Source organism: Amblyraja radiata, chromosome 31, assembly GCF_010909765.2.
Source record: "Amblyraja radiata isolate CabotCenter1 chromosome 31, sAmbRad1.1.pri, whole genome shotgun sequence".
NCBI lineage: Eukaryota > Metazoa > Chordata > Chondrichthyes > Rajiformes > Rajidae > Amblyraja > Amblyraja radiata.
In genome coordinates this window covers 26,585,833-26,607,039 of record NC_045986.1, presented here as the reverse complement: position 1 = coordinate 26,607,039, position 21,207 = coordinate 26,585,833, and the positions used below count along the sequence as shown (strand labels likewise).

General features: G+C 44.1%; 2 protein-coding genes across 4 annotated transcripts in view; one reads left to right on the top strand and one right to left on the bottom strand.

Annotated features, from left to right (window-relative positions):
* The window catches only part of kiaa2013 (KIAA2013 ortholog), a 19,159-nt gene extending 17,242 nt beyond the window's left edge, over positions 1 to 1,917 (bottom strand). Inside the window, exon 1 of the mRNA XM_033048243.1 lies at positions 1,877 to 1,917. The gene's annotated coding sequence lies outside the window, so the exon portion shown is untranslated. The remainder of the gene's footprint in view (positions 1 to 1,876) is intronic.
* Positions 1 to 21,207, top strand: part of plod1 (procollagen-lysine,2-oxoglutarate 5-dioxygenase 1) — a 27,800-nt gene extending 6,593 nt beyond the window's left edge. For 2 of the 3 annotated variants that reach the window (XM_033048238.1, XM_033048241.1), the window contains 16 exons: positions 664 to 827; positions 1,361 to 1,473; positions 1,614 to 1,677; positions 2,364 to 2,461; positions 2,672 to 2,770; positions 4,948 to 5,079; positions 5,662 to 5,783; positions 6,700 to 6,804; positions 9,392 to 9,517; positions 10,546 to 10,687; positions 10,888 to 11,001; positions 12,146 to 12,211; positions 14,004 to 14,108; positions 14,746 to 14,892; positions 17,582 to 17,707; positions 20,229 to 21,207. In XM_033048238.1, the coding sequence (XP_032904129.1) occupies positions 664 to 827; positions 1,361 to 1,473; positions 1,614 to 1,677; positions 2,364 to 2,461; positions 2,672 to 2,770; positions 4,948 to 5,079; positions 5,662 to 5,783; positions 6,700 to 6,804; positions 9,392 to 9,517; positions 10,546 to 10,687; positions 10,888 to 11,001; positions 12,146 to 12,211; positions 14,004 to 14,108; positions 14,746 to 14,892; positions 17,582 to 17,707; positions 20,229 to 20,384 (1,879 nt within the window). In that variant the 3' untranslated portion in view covers positions 20,385 to 21,207. Of the gene's footprint in view, positions 1 to 663; positions 828 to 1,360; positions 1,474 to 1,613; positions 1,678 to 2,363; positions 2,462 to 2,671; positions 2,771 to 4,947; positions 5,080 to 5,661; positions 5,784 to 6,699; positions 6,805 to 9,391; positions 9,518 to 10,545; positions 10,688 to 10,887; positions 11,002 to 12,145; positions 12,212 to 14,003; positions 14,109 to 14,745; positions 14,893 to 17,581; positions 17,708 to 17,946; positions 18,073 to 20,228 lie in introns of all 3 variants that reach the window. The other variant, XM_033048239.1, reaches the window with a different exon arrangement.

Below are 21,207 nucleotides of genomic sequence, written 5' to 3'. Positions count from 1 at the left end.
GTACAAAAGCATCTTGTCTGGCAACATCACAATCTGGTTTGGGAACAGCTCTGCCCAGGACAGGAAGGCTCTGCAGAGAGCAGTGCGTTTGGCCAAGCGCTCTATGGGAACTACACTTGCCCCCCTGCAGGACCTGTACACCAGGAGGTGCAGATCCAGAGCCAGCAACATTATGGGGGTCCCCTACCACCCCAGCAACGGACTGTTCCAGCTGCTACGGTCAGGCAAACGCCTCCGCTGTCATGCTGTGAAAACAGAGAGGATGAGACGGAGTTTCTTCCCACGGGCCATCAGGACTGTAAACTCTTATCTCACCAGGGACTAATTTACTGTTGTGTTGTGACTTTAAAAAAAATATATTTTCTAACATGTAAATACTGATTCAGTTCTATTCTGTTCTGTAATTTGTGCACAATCCGCAGGCATTGCCACTTTCATTTCACTGCACATCTTGTATGTGTATGTGACAAATAAAGTTGACTTGACATTATCCCCTCAACTGATATCACCACTGGAGCATATTCTATGACCACTGACATATTTGCTTGTGAAATGTTGCTTTGTGCAAATTGGCTCCAGTTTTGTGATTTGAACACGTCATGTGTTGTATGCTATAGCTTTGCAAAGCCTTCTTTCATTGTTTGCTCTTGTGATGTCTTGCAGCTATGATGTGATATTTGCTTCAGGACCTGAAGAATTACTAAAGAAGTTTCAGCAGACTAAGCACAGCGTGGTCTTTTCTGCCGAAGTCTTTATCTGGCCCAATCGCCACCTTGAGGTCAAGTATCCCCACGTTCGCGACGGGAAACGATTCCTCAATTCTGGAGGTGGGTTTCACGGTTTGTGCTGTGCAGCTTTCTGTCTATGGGTTAACGGGCAAAGTGGAAGATTTTAACGGTCTCAGTTCAGTTTAGTTTATTGTCACATGTACCGAGGTACAGTGAAAAGCTTTTGTTGCCTGCTAACCAGTCAGCAAAAAGACAATACATGATGCACCAAAGAAAACAATCCACATTTCTCCTTAGAGCTAATATCTTTCACTCCAGGCCAGTACTCTAGTAAACCTCTACTGCACCCTCTCCAAAGCCGCCACATCCTTCCTATAATGCAGAGAACCAGAACTGCACACATTACAGCCTAACCAAAATCCTATAAAGCTGCAACATATCTTCCTGACTCTTATATTCAATGCCCCAATCAATGAAGGCAAGTGTATTTATATCTTCATGTGTATGTGTCTTCATTTGTAGTCTGGGTGTTTGTAGCTGCTGCCATTGTACTAGATTCTCTAAATTCCCTGTGGCAGGGAGAGGATGACAATGTGATGACAATGTCCATCATTACTTTTCTGGGATTTCAGGATTTATTGGCTTTGCTCCTAATGTTTACCTACTCATGGAGCCCTGGAATCTGCAGGATAAAGATGATGATCAGCTCTTCTACACAAACATCTACCTGGATGCCGAGAAGAGGGTAAGAACCAAGGGGACTGATGAAACAAGATTGAATTCAATGGGCGATTGTGGAAATGTGTAGGAACTGGCACCAACTCTCCTGGGCCATGACGCAAAGTCGACTTATGCTCAGCTAACATCTTTCTGATTTTTCTCCAGGCAAATTTGAATATCACCCTGGACCACAAGTGTCGGATCTTCCAGAATCTGAATGGAGCTTTGGGTAGGTGAGGGTTGGGATTCTGACCCAGTTCGTTCTTTTGTTTCCCCCTTTCCTCTCACCACCTCGCTCCCCAAACCATCTCTCTCCCCAAACCATCTCTCTCCCCAAACCATCTCTCTCCCCAAACCATCTCTCTCCCCAAACCATCTCTCTCCCCCACCACCTCTCCCCCCCACCACCTATCTCTCTCTCCCACCACCTCTCTCTCTCCCACCACCTCTCTCTCCCACCACCTCTCTCCCCCCACCACCTCTCTCCCCCCACCACCTCTCTCCCCCCACCACCTCTCTCCCCCCACCACCTCTCCCCCCCACCATCTCTCCCACCACCTCTCTCTCTCCCACCACCTCTCTCTCTCCCACCACCTCTCTCCCCCCCCACCACCTCTCCCCCCCACCATCTCTCCCACCACCTCTCTCTCCCACCACCTCTCTCTCCCACCACCTCTCTCTCTCCCACCACCTCTCCCCCCACCACCTCTCTCCCCAAACCACCACCTCTCTCCCCAAACCACCACCTCTCCCATCACCTCTCCCCCCCCCAACCTCTCTCTCCCCCACCACCTCTCCCCCCCACCACCTCTCCCCCCACCACCTCTCTCTCCCCCCCACCACCTCTCCCCCCCACCACCTCTCTCTCTCCCCCACCACCTCTCTCTCCCCTCACTCTTTCTCTCTGATTAACAGATGAAGTGGTTTTGAAATTTGAGGAAGCGCGAGTGAGGGCCCGGAACCTGGCCTACGATACGCTGCCAGTCATCATCCATGGCAACGGACCCACCAAGGTAGGGACGAGACTGAGGTCGCAGTATTTACCACTCGCACTTTGCATCCATTCCTGTCCCTTTGTTACCAACTCGGTCTGAAGTCACTTTCCGTGTCCCTGTTACTGTCCGTTTCTGTCATCCTCCCGACACTCTCACTACACCCCCCCTCACTTCCTTCGCTCTAATATCTCAGATTATTTGAATTCTTTGAATTCTTTTATATTTAAGATGCAGCTCAACTATTTGGGAAACTACATTCCAAAAGTGTGGACCTTTGAAACTGGCTGCACAGAGTGTGAAAAGGACACCATAAGTTTGCCAGAAAAGGTGAGAATTCTTTTGGGAATTGGTGAGCGAGGTGGGGGATGCAGTGCATTGTGCTGTTCTTGTGTCGGTACTGCAGAATATTACATATCCCACAATCTTTTAATGCACTTTGGCTATAAGGCTGGCATTTACCGCTTGTCTGTAATCGCCCCAGAAGAGGGGGCGGTGGGCTGCTTTTTGTTGCAGTCCTTCTAGTGCAGGTACTTTCATGGTACTGTTGGGGAGGGAGGTGGGGGGGCGGTTCATAGTTTTAAGCCAAGCTATGAAGAAGGACTGGAAATGTATTCCCAAGTAAGAATGGTGAGCATCTTATATGGGAACCTGGGAATATTCCCAGGCATCGTCTATACTTTTGTGGATTGAGGTTGTGGATCTGCAAGGTGCTGTCAGAGTAACCCGGCCAAGTAGCTAGTAACTGATGTGCATTTTGTACATAACACATATTGCAGGCCTCTGTGCACTGGGAGTGAAGGGGAGGAGTGTTGAGGACGGGGTGCTAGTTAAGAGGCCATTTGTCTTGGATGGGGCTGAGCTCCTTGAGGGTTTCAGTGGTCATTGATGAAGCAGCTGAAGATGATTGAGTCTGAGAAACACTGCAGTGACATCCTTGGGCAGTGCCGGTCTATCTCAGGGATCCAACACCAGCTTCCTTTATGCGGGGATTGAATCCAACTACTGGAGTGTTTCCCCTGTTGATGTTCATTGATTTCCGTTGGACCAAGACCCCTTGAATTCACACTCGATCAAATGTTGCCTAATCTGAGGAAAGACATTCTTGCCATAGAGGGAGTACAGAGAAGGTTCACCAGACTGATTCCTGGGATGTCAGGACTTTCATATGAAGAAAGACTGGATAGACTCGGTTTGTACTCGCTAGAATTTAGAAGATTGAGGGGGGAATCTTATAGAAACTTACCAAATTCTTAAGGGGTTGGACAGGCTAGATGCAGGAAGATTGTTCCCGATGTTGGGGAAGTCCAGAACTAGGGGTCACAGTTTAAGGATAAGGGGGAAATCTTTTAGGACCGAGATGAGGGAAACATTTTTCACACAGAGAGTGGTGAATCTCTGGAATTCTCTGCCACAGAAGGTAGTTAAGGCCAGTTCATTGGCTATATTTAAGAGGGAGTTAGATGTGGCCCTTGTGGCTAAAAGGATCAGGGGGTATGGAGAGAAGGCAGGTACAGGATACTGAGTTGGATGATCAGCCATGATCATATTGAATGGCGGTGCAGGCTCGAAGGGCCGAATGGCCTACTCCTGCACCTATTTTCTATGTTTCTATGTTGCCTTGATGTCCAGGGCAACTGCTCTCATTTTACCTCTAAAATTTAGCTCTTTGGTCAATGTGTGGACCAAGGCTACGATCAGGTCTGGAAGTGAGTGGTCCTGGTGAAATTCAAGCTGGGCATCGCTGACGTTGTACTTGGTAAGAGCCACTTGGTTGGACTTAACCAAGAGCATCAGTTTACGACAACAGACAATAATACTAAACTCCAGCAGCAGGGAGTACGTGGTGAAATAGTTAATCAAGTGACACAGTGCCTTAAGGTAATAATGATCCCACCAGTCTTTGAGCAACACCTGCGTTTCACGTTAATACACATGGCTGTGGTTCTGGGGAGCTTCAAGGGAGTGGTAACACTGGAGGGGATGAATTTTATCGGCTGCAAATGTGCAGCTGGGGCAGGAAAATTTTCGTCCTTCTCAGAGTGACAGCAAGATGCACCCTTGGAGCCACAGAGAACTGCTGATCCTGGAATCTTGATTGAAAAACACAAGAGTAACTCAGCGGGTCAGTCAGGTAGCATCTGTGGGGGGAATGGACAGGTGACGTTTCGGGTCGGGACTCTTCAACTAGCCTTGGACCCGACACCTGATGGGCAAATCTAGGGCAGAACATTCAGAGAGATATCTGCCTGTCAATTACTCTCTTTTAGGATAGACACAACTGCTGGAGTAACTCGGATCTGAAGAAAGGTCTCGACCCGAAACGTCACCCATTCCTTCTCTCCAGAGATGCTGCCTGTCCCGCTGAGTTCCTCCAGCACTTTGTGTCTATCTTCCGTTTAAACCAGCATCTGCAGTTCCTTCCTACACACTATCTTTTGGGGATCTGTATACCAGTTTGTGAACTATTTTGTGAGTTACTTTTTTTTAATGTTTCTTTTATTTAGGACAACAAATTTCCAACTGTCCTCATTGGTATCTTTATCGAGCAGCTGACGCCTTTTGTCGAGAACTTCTTTGAACGTTTAGTGAATTTGGATTACCCAAAGGAACAACTCCAAATCTTCATCCACAACACAGTGAGTGAGGGAGAGGTGGGGATAAAGGGAGGTGGGAAGGGGGGAGATGAGGGTGCTGGCATGATACGCCGACTTATTTTCTGATTATTCACTCTACTGTTGGGTCTACCATCTGCCAGAGGAGGATTAGTTTTAGTTTTACAGATACATCGCGGGAACAGGCCCTTCTGCTCGCTGAATCTGTGCAAACCAGCGATCACCGCTATACACTAACACCGTCTTACACATTAGGGGCCATTTACAATTTTTATCTGAGGGAATTAACCTACAAACCTGTACGTCTTTGGAGTGAGGGATGAAACCGGAGCACCCGGAGAAAACCCACACGGTCACAGGGAGAAGGTACAAGCTCTGTACAGACAGCACCCGTGGTTGGGATCGAACCTGGGTCTCTGGCGCTGCAAGGCAGTAACTCTACCGCCATGCTGCCCCTAAATAGAACAGTTTGAAATGGTGGTCTGTGAATGTGACGGATATCCTGATTGATGCTGAATCAAACGGGGGGGAAATATTGGTGGTGAGAGTAGGGCAGTCTGACTTGGTTTGAAACTGTGCCTTGAGATGCTTCTCCTGTGCCAACAGCAAACAGACCACGAGCGGGATGTGAGGAAGTTCGTAGAGCAACAAGGCGACAAGTACCAGAACGTGAAAGTGATCGGTCCAGAGGAGGAGATGCTCAACACAGATGCTCGCAACATGGGACTGTGAGTAGCAAACCGGGCGGGAGACTGTGTCTTGTGGTGACTGTACATCTACTCTGACCCAGTGGGTGCTACATTTGCCTCTAAATTTGAAGATTGTTTGCTTAAGCACAGAAACTCAAACCCAATCTTTAGGCTGCCACAGGCAGGACTACACTCGGCATCCATTCTGAGTGAGTGAAGCACAGAACGCAGGTGTTGATTTTTGAATGAGATGTTAAACTCAGACTCTGTTCACCTTGTTCAGCAGATGTAATAGATCCTTATGCCCCTGTCCCACTTAGGAAACCTGAACGGAAGCCTCTGGAGACTTTGCGCCCCACCCAAGGTTTCCGTGCTGTTCCCGGAGGTTGCAGGTGGTGGAAGCAGGTAGGGAGACTGACAAAAACCTCCGGGAACCGCACGGAAACCTTGGGTGGGGCGCAAAGTCTCCAGAGGTTTCCGTTCAGGTTTCCTAAGTGGGACAGGGGCATAAGGACCTCTACCGCTGCGCCACTGTGCCGCGGTTTGGAGGATGCAGATGCAGGTGAAGGTGAGGCTTTTCAACGTGAGAATGAGTCCAGTCAGGAGATGCTGGGTGTGCAGGGGTGGTCTGGTTCAACTTCTGCTCGGTGAAGAAACACACAGCCTTCAAGCCATTCTGGGTTGGGATGGAGATGTGGAGGGATTGAATGTCCACGGTGAAAATGGGGAGGTTGTGAGCAGGCGACTGTCAGAGGTAGAGAGTGTCAGTGATCACAAACATGGTGGGGAAGAGCCTGGGCAGGGGGAAGAAGCAATAAGGTGAGGAGTTACGGTAAATAAAAATCCTGATCACTCCATGTAATGTTCCTCTTGTCATTGTGATTGAACAAGATCGTTCGTTTGTGTGCACAGGAATTGTTATAACTGTCTGTGACCCTCTCCCTGTCTCCTACAGGGACATGTGCCGCCAGGATGTGGCCTGTGATTATTACTTCAATGTTGATATTGAAGTTGTGCTTCAGAATCGTGACGCCCTCAAGCTCCTTATTGATCAGAACAGGTCAGAACAAACTTCAAACACTTTATCTGTTGCATAAATGTTCCAAACTAAAGAAACATATGTTTCAGGTTAAAACACATTCCAATTTTATTGATTAACTAACTAGACGGTCAAAACATATTTTAAATCAATTTAAATTTAAATTAAATTAAATTCTTTATTTCAAACAGAATAAAAAATAAAAAGCAAATATGAAACAGCATACAAAAAAACAAAAAAATAAAATAAGAATATTTATAAAGTGTCATAGACAATATTTATAAATAAATGAATCGTATGTGTCTGAAAAGGAGCAGGAAGAAGCCAAAGCTTATTAATTCCCACCCCTTATTCAACTGCTTATAATTAGCTTATACAGATTTAGCAGCTATAAACACCTATTTCCATATGTACACCAAATTATTTACATTTATACACTAATCAAATATTTACAAAGCCATACAAAAATAAGAGAGAAAAAAAAAGAAAAAGAAAAAGAAAAAACCCTCATGTACTATACAGTATCTCTTAGTCATATATACAACGCATCAACCTATAATCACCCTAGAATTTTGAGAGTCAATAAAAACCATTTCAAGTTCTGGGCCACATTCAGATTTATGAAGCGGAAGTTTTTGACACAAACTTTGGGCTCACTATTGCGTTACAGCAAAATTATGTTGAAATATTGTCGGAGAATAGAAATGAAAAATATGATAATGGGGCTTCAGTAAATTCAGGTTCTAGAGGTTGGTGGAACATGTTAATCCTTATAATTTGGAGGGTGGAATCCAGAACCAAAATGTAACGCTGGGCACATCACCACAGAAATGATATGTGGTTTGTGGAAATTATACAACATGGATGTACCAGAATGTTACCGGCGCTTTAACAGCTGAATTGTTAGTGGGTCTGGTTAAAGGGTGGAGAATACTTGAAAGGAATTGATAAGATAGATAAGATAACGGGCTAATAATGGGAAAAAAGCTCATACTTAAATTCTGGAAAAATGCGCCCACACCAACAATAAAAATGTGGATATCAAATATGTTTGAAACACTACATCTGGAAGAGATGAGATTCCTCTTAGCAGGCAAAGCAGACCAATTCCAAAAGACGTGGTCTACGTTTTTGGAACTATTACAAGCATGAGGTGCAATAGTAATTTTAAAAATAAATAAATAAATAAATGGTACCAGGATCTGGCAACAAAAACAGACTTGGTTGGTAGTCCCCTTTCTGCGGAGTTTAATGTTATAATAGAGCGATTGTTTCTCCTTTCTTTTTCCTTCTTTTCTAGGGTCTACTTTCTTTCTTTACTTCCTTCTCTAACTTCTTTTCTAAGGGGCTTTCTTTTCTCAACACTCTCTTGCACCTTCACGACTCTTGCGTACTTTCCTTACTTCCTTTACTTCTATCTTTTTTTTTAAAGCTCAAAAAATGAAGCGGTACGAAAAATGTATTAAGACATATGTGTTGTGTATTATTGTAACTTACCGTACTTCTAATAAAAATAATTAAAAAAATTAAAAAAAGGAATTGATAGAAAGGGTGGGACATTTTCATTGGTGGGGTCGCTTGGACATGGGGACATGACTAAATCAGAAGAAAAGTTAGAAACTGTCCTTCAACAAAAGATAGTGGAAGTCTCACAAAAAAATCATTGTTTATGACTGTAAATAATTAAAAACCTGACACTGGTAGATTTTTGGCAGATTGCCATCATAAAAGATGTGGAACAAATGTAGTGGGTATTAAGGTCAGGAGTTGGATCTGGAATGACGTTTTGAATGAAGCTCTTAAACGTCAGTTCCAAGCAGTTTCTCTTATCCCAGAATAACCTGTTCAGGAATCCAAATCCTTTCGTTTCTAGTCTTGGTCATAGAGAATAATTATTTTTTAACATCCAGGTGAATGGGAGATAATAATAAACCACAGTTAGAATTAGTGCTGTTGGGTGTGGAATTGCTTGAGATCTTTAGTGAAATAGCAATGGATAGTCTGGAGTCTGTCAACTTGGACCTAGTCGACAGATGATCAGTAAGAATTGATTGAAAAATATGGCACATTCAGTTCAAAGTGGAAAAACATTATAAACTACATTCTTTCGGATGCAGGAATGTATTTAAAGCAAATGCTGTGGAATTCTGAAGGTTGTTCTGTGGACAGAAATGGTCCTCCAAACAGGTCCTCCCGAGGTAACAACCCCCAGCTTGTGGACAGCCCACCCACGCGAAGGAGTGTTGGTGAGACTGGCAGGAGGGATTTGCCAGCTGCTGTGGGTTTACAGGCATCTTCTGCGGGATGGGAACGGAGCATTTATGTGTTGCCTTTTCTCCCCTGCCCCTCCCTCACTGAGCACAACAACCTGGGACTGGCTGGAGTCGAGCAGAGCTGAGCAGACTCACTCACCGAGTCAGTGAGGCCGGCTGATGGTCACTATTCCCACGCCTGCTCACTCTCCCGTCACAGAACTCAGTGATCCTCCCCCACACACTGTTTAGTTCATTTCCGACTTCACAAGAGTTTGGCTTCTCGGGAGCTTTTGGAAGCCTGCAGGACTCTGGGGACGGCCTATAATTGTCATTGATGGTTTTGGTCTTTGCAGATCGATACTGGCTCCACTGGTCGGTCGCCGTAAGAAGTTGTGGTCAAACTTCTGGGGGGCGATGAGTGTCGATGGATATTACGCCCGGTCAGAAGATTATGTGGATATTGTTGATCGACGGAGAACGTGAGCATCACCTTTTCAACTTAGACTCAGAATCTGTCCCTTTACAAACATCGTGCCTTTTGTCAGCTAACTTGTGAATGGTCCAAAGTTTGAGTTTAATTTATTGTCACATGTACTGAGGTACAGTGAAAAGCTTGTGTTACGTGCTAACCAGTCAGCGGAAAGACAATACATGATTATGAGCGGTCCACAGATACATAATAAAATGAATAATGTGAATAACATTTAGTGCAAGATAAAGCCTGCAAAGTCTGATCAAGGATAGAGAGAGTCCGAGCTTTTCCAGTGAGGTAGATAGTAGCTGGATATAACTGCTACTATACAAGCAGTTATATCCCTAGTATTGTGGCTTTTAATTTATCTTTTTTTATTTATTATGTATCATATGAACTTATGAATTGTATGTATATATGTATTATATGTACACACACACGCGCGCGCACATATATATATATATATATATATATATACACACACACACACATATATATATGTGTGTGTGTATGTGTGTGTGTATATATATATATATGTGTATATATATGTGTATATATATGTGTATGTATATGTATATATATATATATGTGTATATGTATATATATATGTGTGTATATATATGTGTATATATATGTGTGTATATATATGTGTATATATATATGTGGATGTATGTATATGTATGTATATATATGTATATATATGTATGTGTATATATATGTATGTGTATATATATGTATGTGTATATATATATATGTGTGTATATATGTGTATATATGTGTGTATATATGTGTATATATGTGTGTATATATGTGTATATATATGTGTATATATGTGTATGCGCGTGTGTGTATGTGTATATATATATATATATATACACACATATGAATTTATCTATGTGGATTATGCCCTGTTTATGCCCCGTTTTGCTGCTACAAGTAAGAATTTCATTTTTCTGTCGTCAGTACACCGGACAATTAGACGTGCTTGATTCTTGAGCGGGAGATTAAATTGTCTTTGTGCTCTTCTCTCTGCAGAGGTGTGTGGAATGTCCCGTATATCTCCAGTGTGTACCTGATCCACGGCTCCTTGCTGCGGTCAGACCTGACTAAGAGAGATCTCTACCACAGCAACAAGCTGGACGCAGACATGGCCTTCTGCCAGAACGTCAGAGAGCAGGTGAGAGCCCGGCTGACCCCAGGGCCGGGAGTTTTCCTACGGTGAAGCAACTCCAGGGAGCGTTTGCTCTTGTCTGGAACCGAGAGAATGAAGGAGTGTGGGTATCGAGAACTGACCCTCTGTCTGCTGGGCAGGGAGAAGATGTCTATTAGTTACCACTTAACCCTAACGTTTGTTACTGATCCACTCTGTTTCTGCAGGGAATCTTCATGTACGTCACCAACAGGCACGTGTTTGGACACATTCTCTCTGTAGAAAACTGTCACACTGGTAACCTTCACAATGACCTCTGGCAGATTGATGAAAACGTAAAGGTAAGTGGGACAGGCCCTTTAAGGAATCGGTCCCAACCTCCCAACCATAGATTCACAACCACACAACCACAGTCCCACAGATTACACACAACCATAGACTCACAATCAGTCCCAAAGACTACTCACAACCATACAGGCGTCACCCCGCATGTTTTGTCATGAGTAGTTGCCCAGAGAGCCGTACCTTTTTCTGGTCGCAGCTGGATTTTCAACAATTTGAAACTTTTCGGCGACCTGCTGCGACTATGATGGGTGCCAGCAAGTCGCCGAAAAATTCTCGTAACTGCGGCGACTTTAGAAGAGTTTAGCAGAGTTTGAAAAAATGTCATGTTGAAGACTTCCTTTGACTATGTAGAAGACTAGCTTTGGGAAAATTGGACACCGAATAGTGGAGAGTGAAGACGACCTCCTTCGACCTCCCTTCAACTATGTTGAAGATTATCTAGGACTACCTTCGACTACCCTCGATTACCTACGAATAACATGCCGACCTACTTCCACTAAACCTACGAGTAAAAAAAAGTATCGATTTTTTCCATGGCGACCTTTTTTTACTCGCGGGCATTTTTCAACATGTTGAAAAATATGCCGCGACCTAGCTGAGACCTTGAGTATGCGGGGACTACTCGAGCATGAAGGAGAGTTACAAAGACCTCCTAGGACCTCGTGTCGACCATGCTGCGAGTATGAGTCGAGGGCAAACTCGTCGGAATTTGTGGATTAGGTCTCCGCAATGGGACAGCCCCTTTAGGCTTGTAACTCTTCGCCTGCGTGGCTGGGGTTCACTAGAGCCCAGTGTTGAGAGAAATGGGACACAGGTGCATGGAACAATCCCAGATCTAACTCATGATAACTGGGAAAACAGGAGCCTACAGAGAGCAACCATATATTTTGGCGTATTATTTATTTACCTGTGCTATAATAATTGTAAATTTTAAAGAAACAAATTTAAAATTAATTTCATCAAAGCATAATAAAATATAATGCTCAGAAACAGGCCCCTCCTGAAGATGTGACATTAGTGCAAGCCAGATGTGCCCACAGTCCAGATGCTTACTGACACGGACCAGTATCAGGGGAAGGAGCAGTGAGCTGGACGCAGGAAGCCAAGGCAGCCCATTCATTCCCCTCTGTTATGTTGCAGGATTGGGAGGAGAAGTACATTCATCCAAACTGGAGCAGAATAATTGAAGATAAAATCCTTTTGCAGGTAAGAATCCACCTTGCAACTGAAGTTTTTGGATAGTGTGATGCAAGGAGTTTAGACTAGGTACTCTTCCTGTTTCAGTCAGCAATAGAAACTGATCAATAATTATAAAATGTGTTGTTCCCTGGAGAAACTTGTCTTCACTCACGCACTCTGATATCAGCACTAAGATAAGAAGGCTCTTCACCTGAAACGTCACCTATGCATGTTCTCCAGAGATGCTGCCTGACCTGCTGAGTGACTTTGGGTCCTTTTTAGGTAGTCTATAAACATGCCAGCATCTTGGACATTTCAAAATTCGATACACCTGGAAGAGCTACTGCCTCACAGCGCCAGACACTCTGGTTCAATCCTGACCTCAGATGTGTGGAGTTTGCACGTTCTCCCTGTGACTGCGCGGGTTTCCTCCAAGTGTTCCTGACTCCTCCCACATCCCAAAGACGTGCAGCTTTGTAGGTTATCGGAGTCTGTAAATTGCCTCTAGTGTGTATGGAGTGGATGTAAAAGTGGGATAACTTAAAACTAGTGTGAAAAGTTGATCGATAGTCGGTGTCGGTTTGGCTGGTTGAAGGGCCCGTTTCCATGCTGTAATAGTGTGTACTGCTCTTGTAGCAATAGTGGCTTACAACAGTATGTGATGGTAAACCTTGTGCAGCACTGGGTTTACAGTGAACTGTTGCCCTGGCAAAGGAGACTTTATGTGACCTACAAGTGATCTTTATGTGACCAACAAGAATTTCATTGTCCCATCCGGGACATATGACAATAAAGCACTCTTGACTCTTGACTCTTGAAGTGCTGACGAGCCATGGTGCCCCACATAGTCCCGAATCATTGCACATGGCAGCACAGATTGAAAATATTTCCATTGACAAAGAACTCTCATCAGATCCAGCGGAGCACCATTGGGTGGGGAGAGGATGGGTTAACGGGTGGCAGAATGGGTGGTCAAGGGTGAAGGTGCAATCAGCTGCATGGCACAGATTCATAGAACATAGAAAGTGCGGCAGTTACAGGACCCTTGGCCCACAATGTCTGTTGCCAAGACCAACTCTTGCCTGCAGCCTGCACATAACCCATATCCCTCCATTCCCTGCATATCCAACTGACTCTCTAAAAGTATTTTAAATGACACTATGGTATCTACCTCCATCACTACCCCTGGCAGGGCAATCCTGGCACCACCTTCAGCGTGTAAAAAAAACTTCCCCACACATCTCCTTTAGGCCCCCATTCTTAGTCACGTGTGTGACCAAAAAGACGAAAAGTTGTGGAATACGATCTCTTCTAATTCTGAAAGCATTACAGGTATATTGTTTTGTGCTGTATATATGATCCATATTTTTTTTTTCCGGTTTATCTATTGAAATTTTTATATGTTATGCTGACAATGTTTGTTTAGGGTCGGAGATCAAATAGGACTGGTCACGTGTGTGACACCGCACGGAAGCATTTTACAGACTGCGAATATTTTTTTAAAAGCTGGAATGTTCATATCTTTAGCAGACGTGCATTAGCGTTCTGTGGGTAGGAAAATAGCGATGAATAAGATGTATCTCTTACAATATTTTTTGAATGCATTATGTGGTGGTCACGTGTGTGACATTTGGGCTCACTTTTCAGAGAATGGGCCTTTATATTTTGCCCTCTAGTATTTGATATTTCCATCCTGGGAAACAGGTTTTGACTGTTTATCCTATCTATGCCTCTCATCATTTCATGTCAGGTCTCCCCTCAACTGCTGGTGTTCCAGAGAAATCAATCCAGTACATTTCTTTCATGTTTTGTTTTACAGCCATGCCCAGATGTTTACTGGTTCCCTATTTTTACTGAGCGAGGCTGCGATGACATCATTGAGGAAATGGAACATTTTGGCCAGTGGTCAAGTGGAGGCAATCAGGTGAGTGAACCCAGTGATCAAGGCTGAGGTGGACACAAAATGCTGGAGTAACTCAGCGTGACAGGCAGCGTCTCTGGAGAGAAGGAATGGGTGACGTTTCGAGTCGAGTCCCAAAGGGGCTCGACCCGAAATGTCACCCATTCCTTCAAGGGACTCAACCCGAAACATCACCCATTCCTTCTCTCCAGAGACGCCGTCTGTCACGCTGAGTTACTCCAGCATTTAGTGTCTACCTTCGATTTAAACCAGCATTTAAGGATAAGGGGGAAGTCTTTTAGGAACGAGATGAGAAAATCATTTTTTACACAGAGTGGTGAATCTGTGGAATTCTCTGCCACAGAAGGTAGTTGAGGCCAGTTCATTGACTATATTTAAGAGGGAGTTAGATGTGGCCCTTGTAGCTAAAGGGATCAGGGGGTATGGAGAGAAGGCAGGTACAGGATACTGAGCTGGATGATCAGCCATGATCATATTGAATGGCAGTGCAGGCTCGAAGGGCCGAATGGCCTACTTCTGCACCTATTTTCCATGTTTCTATCTGCAGTTCTTTCCTACACATCAATGCTGAGGTGACAGTGTCAATATGATCTTCACCCCCCACATATTTCACCTGTTGTTTCCTTCCACTCTGTCCCAGGACATGCGTATTCAGGGTGGATATGAGAACGTGCCGACAATCGACATCCACATGAATCAGGTCGGATATGAGAAACAATGGCAGAAGTTTCTAAAGGAATACATTGCACCTTTAACGGAGAAAGTCTACCCAGGTTACTACACCAAGGTCAGTTTTACTGCTCTGTTGCAGTCCATTTTTTTTGTGGCTGAGTGCCTGTTTCCTTCTGCAATACTGGGCTGATCAGAGCCACCAGCGTATCGGCCCATCAAACGCATACACCCGCACTGTTACTGTATATCAATGGCCAAGTGAGATTTGCCCCTGAAGATGAGGGATGGACAGAAGGTTAGAACTGCAGAAGGGGGAATCAGTGGGAAGAAGGTCAAGGAGATGAGGAGCAACAAGATCACATTTGGGTGTGAAAGCTCTGTGGGAAAATTTTAAATTGAATTCTTCGTTGAACCAGCAACCGATGTAGTTCAGTGTGGACTTAGTGCAGTGGATGAGCTGACAGCAGAACATTCGGAATATTTTAGAAGTAAGAATATGTGGACGTGGCTTGTATCAACAGGAGAGTTGAGGCAGAGATAGTCAAGTGCTGTTGGGGAGGTCAGGGCAGGGGTAGAATAGGGGTTCAAACGTTATCCCTTCTTGGTTGCCTTGGTCAGCCATGATCATATTGAATGGCGGTGCAGGCTCGAAGGGCCGAATGGCCTACTCCTGCACCTAATTTCTATGTTTCTATGTTTCTATGTCTCTGCTGCAGCCTGATGGAGGGTTGAAGTTTGCACCAGGGCAATGGTGTTGTGGCAGCAACTGAGGGGCAGTGGCTTTGGTCTTCTCAGTAAACTTAATCCAAAAGCTGTTGTTTGGTTGCTGGTTTTGATGCTGGATTCAGGTGGTCACGGAGACCAACAGTCCTATTGTGACTGTGTGAGATCAAAGCCTCTCCTGACATGGCGATAGCTGAGGTAGAGGGAGGGAGGGGGTACGTGGGAAGTCACTGCATCTTTCGTGTCAAAGCATTGTGGTGGGGGTAGACACAAGAGGCTTGGCTGTGGAGTTCTGCAGATTGGGGAAGACATCTGAACTATTGCCTTGTTGGGGCAGAAGGGGATTGTAGTCAGGATTAGTTACCTGGCCAGATTTGGGGTGACTGAGCGCTCTGTGAAACTCTCTGAGGATTATGGAGGCAGGTTATTGGATTTTAATAATAATAATAATGGATGGGATTTATATAGCGCCTTTCTAATACTCAAGGCGCTTTACATCGCATGATGTTGAGGCCTTACATCGCATTTTAGAGTTGAGGCCTTAGAAACTGCAGAAATGGGCTAGAGATTTGGTGAGGAGGGGTTGTGGTTTCACGAGGGAAGGGCTAGCAGAATGAAAGCGATGTATGGGAACAACTGACAAGAGGTCCCATTTGAAGGGATCCTGGTTGTCACAGATGGACCCAACCATGGTTGCTCTTAGGATAACACAGTCTATGCTCCCCCTGCCCCCTTCCCAATGCTTCAAAGGAGCACAACCCAGGGAATGACACATTCAATACATTGCTGAGATGGAGTTTATATTGGGGCCAGAATAGTGATACTCACACAGAAATACCCTGGAGGCATGAAACAACCTGGTAATCATGTTTCATCTGGAAAGCACAGCTTCAAGGGATTGAATTTCTGGGCAGGTATGTTTATGTTCTACTGAAGGGCAAGCATGTTAGGACAGGTACAGGAATAACACTCTCGAAGCACATCAATGTGTGGCTCTTGACAGGTGACATAACATCATCCTCAAGAAGCAGCTTGTCACGGGCTTCAGACGTGGTGACTGCTGTGATTGATGAGGCAGGCGCTGACTCCAGCAGAGCCTGCGGTTATTACTCCAGTTTTTGCATTTGAGAGAATGAACTGAAGAATAGAGACGGAAAATATCAAATCTGTTTAAAGTTCCTGACCTTCCATGGTGTTTATTTACTGAAGTGACACACCAGGTGAAAATGATTTCATTTTCAGCCTGCCCGTGACCCGACTTCTCCAGACTCGGCCGTTTGCTTATACATTGGATGTTGAGGCACAATTAAAAAAATTAGGGTCCGTAACTGAAGTCTAACTGCCCTACCCTAGCAATTCTCCAAAGAATGACGAATGAACTAATGAACAAATGTACTAAAGAAATAGGATAAACATTTTAATGCTGTGTGGCTCTTTATTCTAGTTTTCCACCACAAATTAGGAGGTTCATGTCTCATCATTTGTGATGACTAATTAATTAGAGAATCCACAATCCCTCACCTCCACACACACGCTGGCGGGGATATTTTTCTCCTTTGTAAGTGTGATTAAGAGGTGGTGATCTTCTCCTGACCTTTCCCATGAGGCGTTTGTGAACAATTGGCTCCTATCTGGACTGGACTCTGTTCTGACGCCTCCACTGTTGTCAACATGCTCTGCATTTAGAATAAGGAGCAGAGGAGAGGACATCTGTGGAACACAGTAGAAAAGTGAGGAGTGGGTAGTTGTGAAAATAAGAAAGGAACTAATTGTTAAACTAATCCAGTTCAGTATCGCACGTTATTACGATACAATACGATAGAACTTTGATCTGCCAACAGTCATAAAAAACACAAACACAAAATACATGAAACATGAAATTAAAATGACGAATGACAAGTGAACATAAGTTTATATTAATAAATGAATGTTTAGAGGAATTAAAAAGTCCAAAAAAAGAGTTTAACACACCCATTAAAAGCCTATTATAAATTAATTACCAACTGTTATATCTGATGATTGTTATCGCCATGGTTACTAATGTTGGTTTTATTTCTTCCATGTTAAACGTTTGCTCTCAGGCCTACTCGTTTCTGAACTTTGTAGTGAGATACAAACCTGAGGAGCAGCCCTCGCTTGAACCCCACCACGATGCCTCAACTTTCACTCTTAACGTAGCTCTAAACAAGGCAGGAGTTGATTATGAGGTAAAACCAGTTCAGTCTCAGTGGAGGAATTGCCTGTGATGATGGAGGAGCCTGAGGCCCAGGTGCAGGAGAGGTGCAAGGCCTGAACTCTCATGACAATGGAGATAGTTGAGGCCCAAGTGCAAACACTCCCTGGGAACACAGGGCTTTGTAAGATGGGGTTTTGACCTCTATACCCAGTCCCTGCTCTTTAATGGATGCTGCATGGTATTGCTTCACACCCCTCTTCTTTCTTGCAGGCATTGTTTGACCTGGCCTTTATAGTTAGATATAAACCTGATGAACAGCCATCTTTAATGCCACATCATGATGCTTCCACTTTTACTGTAAACATTGCACTCAACAAGGTTGGAGTTGACTATCAGGTAAGTTGTAAGTTGGCTGCGTGGGACGGGCCAATCTGATTCACTCCGGCCACAAGTACGGAGCATGTGTCATGGGCTGGTCCACAGGATCCTGCACTGGCTCTGAGATCAAACATGGCTCTGACATTTACACTGACATTTACTGAGTGGCTTCCCTGCAAAGTCCTCAAGAGTGTGGTAAATTGATTCTTCCTCTTTGTTCTGATCTTGCATGTTTATCACTTTCTGAAGATGTGTTCGAGCTGTGGAATGTTCCAGATTCAGCGGGTGCATGGGTGATCTAATCATTAATGATCAGTGAAGATTGCCGTTTGATTATTCAACTAATGCTTATCTTTAATACTCTGGGGAAGGTAAGGATGTGTCAAGATTCTGGCTTAGCTCATCAGAGGGACCAAACTGGTAGTTATTGATAATGCATACAGCTGATTTATCATAAGCGAATGTTTATATAATTATTTGTAATAATTTTTACTACCAGGGAAATCTGAATCGTGCTCCGGTTTCCAGTTGTGATATTAACATTGGGTTGTAACCCCAGAAGGGGGTCTCGAAACACAAAGTTATCAATAGAAAATGACCTCAATGTCTGGATGTTTTTACATGTAATGTTTAACTTAATTGCAGGTCTTCCTTTTCCAATCAATCCTGCCCGTCGTACTCACATTTCCTACCTTAATTCAGACTTTGAAGTTGATCAGATGAACCTCCCCTACTCCTCTTCACAAGGGTTTTGAGGAGAAAAAACAATAAAGTATTCTTGGATTTAATTCTGTTGATGTGGAATAGTTAGGGATCTAACTTCTGTCTTTCAGAGAGGGTCACAAAATACGTCAGCCCTTCACCTGTTCATCTGATCCTTGGTTCACCTCTATATATCTGACCCAAGGTGTCTCTGTATATCTGACCCTCTCTGTGTGTCTCTGTGTATCTGACCCCTCAGTGTCTCACTTTGTATATCTGACCCTTGGTGTGTTTCTCAGTTTCTTTTTCCAAGTTAACTGAGGGATTATTGTGGGAAAATAGTGCAGAGACCCCTGCACAAACAGTGAACATCTCAAAGAGAATATAAATCTGAGCTTGAAGTTTAAACAAAAATGTGAAAGCAAAAACTGTTGAAATTCACTTTTTAATAAAGGTGCAGTTTGTGAACCAGAGTATTCTAAGTTGAACGATAACTGCTACACTTTGCTTTGCAAATTGCTGATCAGATGAATAATTTACCTATAAGTGGAAAAGAAATTTCTCAAGGAGAAAATTCATTTATTCCTATTGAAAGTTGCCAGTATAGTATCTGAATTTGAAGAGGGAATAAGTTGCGTACATCTGATTGGATGTTTCTGTGTTAGGAAAGTTTGTAAAGGTTGATATTTGTCTTGTGCTCAATGTTACGAGTTGTTTTCACCACAGGTGAAGAATGAATGCTGACAATGCCTGTTTATTCATATGTCGAGGGCTAGACTAAACAATTATTCCCAATTAAAGGGAAATTTGACTCGCACGTTTGAATTTCGACTCCACCTCTGGTTTAGAGCAGTGCAGCTGAAGATCCCGCCTCCTTTCAGCCAAGTCTATTCCCAACGCAATGTTCTGTAGACAGGACTTAATAATAACCTTTTTACCTTTGGACCTCTGTTCATGGTGAATGTTAATTTACTGCTTCCTTATCATTCTATTCAGTGTTGAGGGATTATATGTACATATAAACATATCCCAAGGTTCCCTCTTCACACTTGACCATATCCGGTCAGTTGCAGGAATACTGCATCCAGATTTTACTAGCAGTGTTAGCCCGCAGAACTGACAGTGCCTTGAACACAAAGTGCTGGAGTAACTCAAAACATCACTATCCACGTCCCTGGAGATGCTGCCTCACGCGCTGAATGACTCCAGCACTTTGTAATCTACGCAAGATCCCGGCATCTACATGATTTAGTGTGTAACTGTGGTGTCTTGAATTTTACTCTGTGTTCAATGTGTATGGCAGGACTGATTGCCCTAACAATGTATGACCGCAGTAAACACAGGCATATTTCCTGATTTATATCCTTACCCTATCAACACCAGGTTAGCGTAACAGATACCTAGTCCAAGTGTGACTTGGTCTGAAGTGGTGATATTGCTAATTAAGCTGATGGTCGTTCTGTCTTTTGCAGGGTGGTGGCTGCAGGTTCATCAGGTATAACTGTTCCATTCAAGCTTCTCGGAAGGGCTGGGCCATCCTGCACCCAGGACGACTGACTCATTACCATGAGGGTCTTCCAACCACCAGCGGAACTCGATATATCGTTGTCTCTTTCGTTGACCCTTAAAGTGCTTACATCTGAGATCATGCAGCGGAAGTTATTACAAATGTAATTTTGCAACAAACTTCAGCCTATTCTTCCTTAAGATATTACGGCAGGGGAAGCTCGCGTCCCTGCCCTGTACATAATGGTTAATACATTTCTTTAGGTGCTAAGTTCTAAGGGATAGTTGCAGCCGGTGTATTTGTCAGTTGTGAAAGTTATTATTGGAAAAATCAAATCCCATCTCAAATGACAGAAGTCCAGCCGATACAACGATACCATATTCCATAGAAACCTGACTGTCCCAAGATCCTGGAGCTCACCACATCCCACACGGGTACTAACGAGGAGATCCTGGGGGCACAGGGCTAATCCATCTTGGAAGTAGAGATCTATCCTATCACATAATAGTCAGTGTGTTTCTAACTCAGGGATTCTGGAGATACAATTGCCCCATCTCATAATAATCGGACAGGGTTACCTAGAATTCTCAAGGCAGAGGCTACTCTTTCCATAGTAACTGGAGAGTTTGCAACCCACGGATGCTGGAGGTATGGAGGACTCTATGGCATCCCACTGTGGTTTGAGTTGGGTGGAATCAGTAGTTTTGGAGCTGGCAGGTTCCAGCTCTGCATCAGTCCTGGATTTCAGTCCCAGGTCTGTGCTACTGAACCATTACAGTCAAGAGTGAGAAGGGAGTGATTGCAATGACTTTGACCATGTGCCCACACAACATGCACATGTGGGGCCCATGGTTTGACAGGTTAGAATCAGTTGTGACGTTTCAGTTTTTTTTCGCTGACCTTTATGCTCTGAACATCTGTGGAGTAGAACAGTTGGTGAGGAA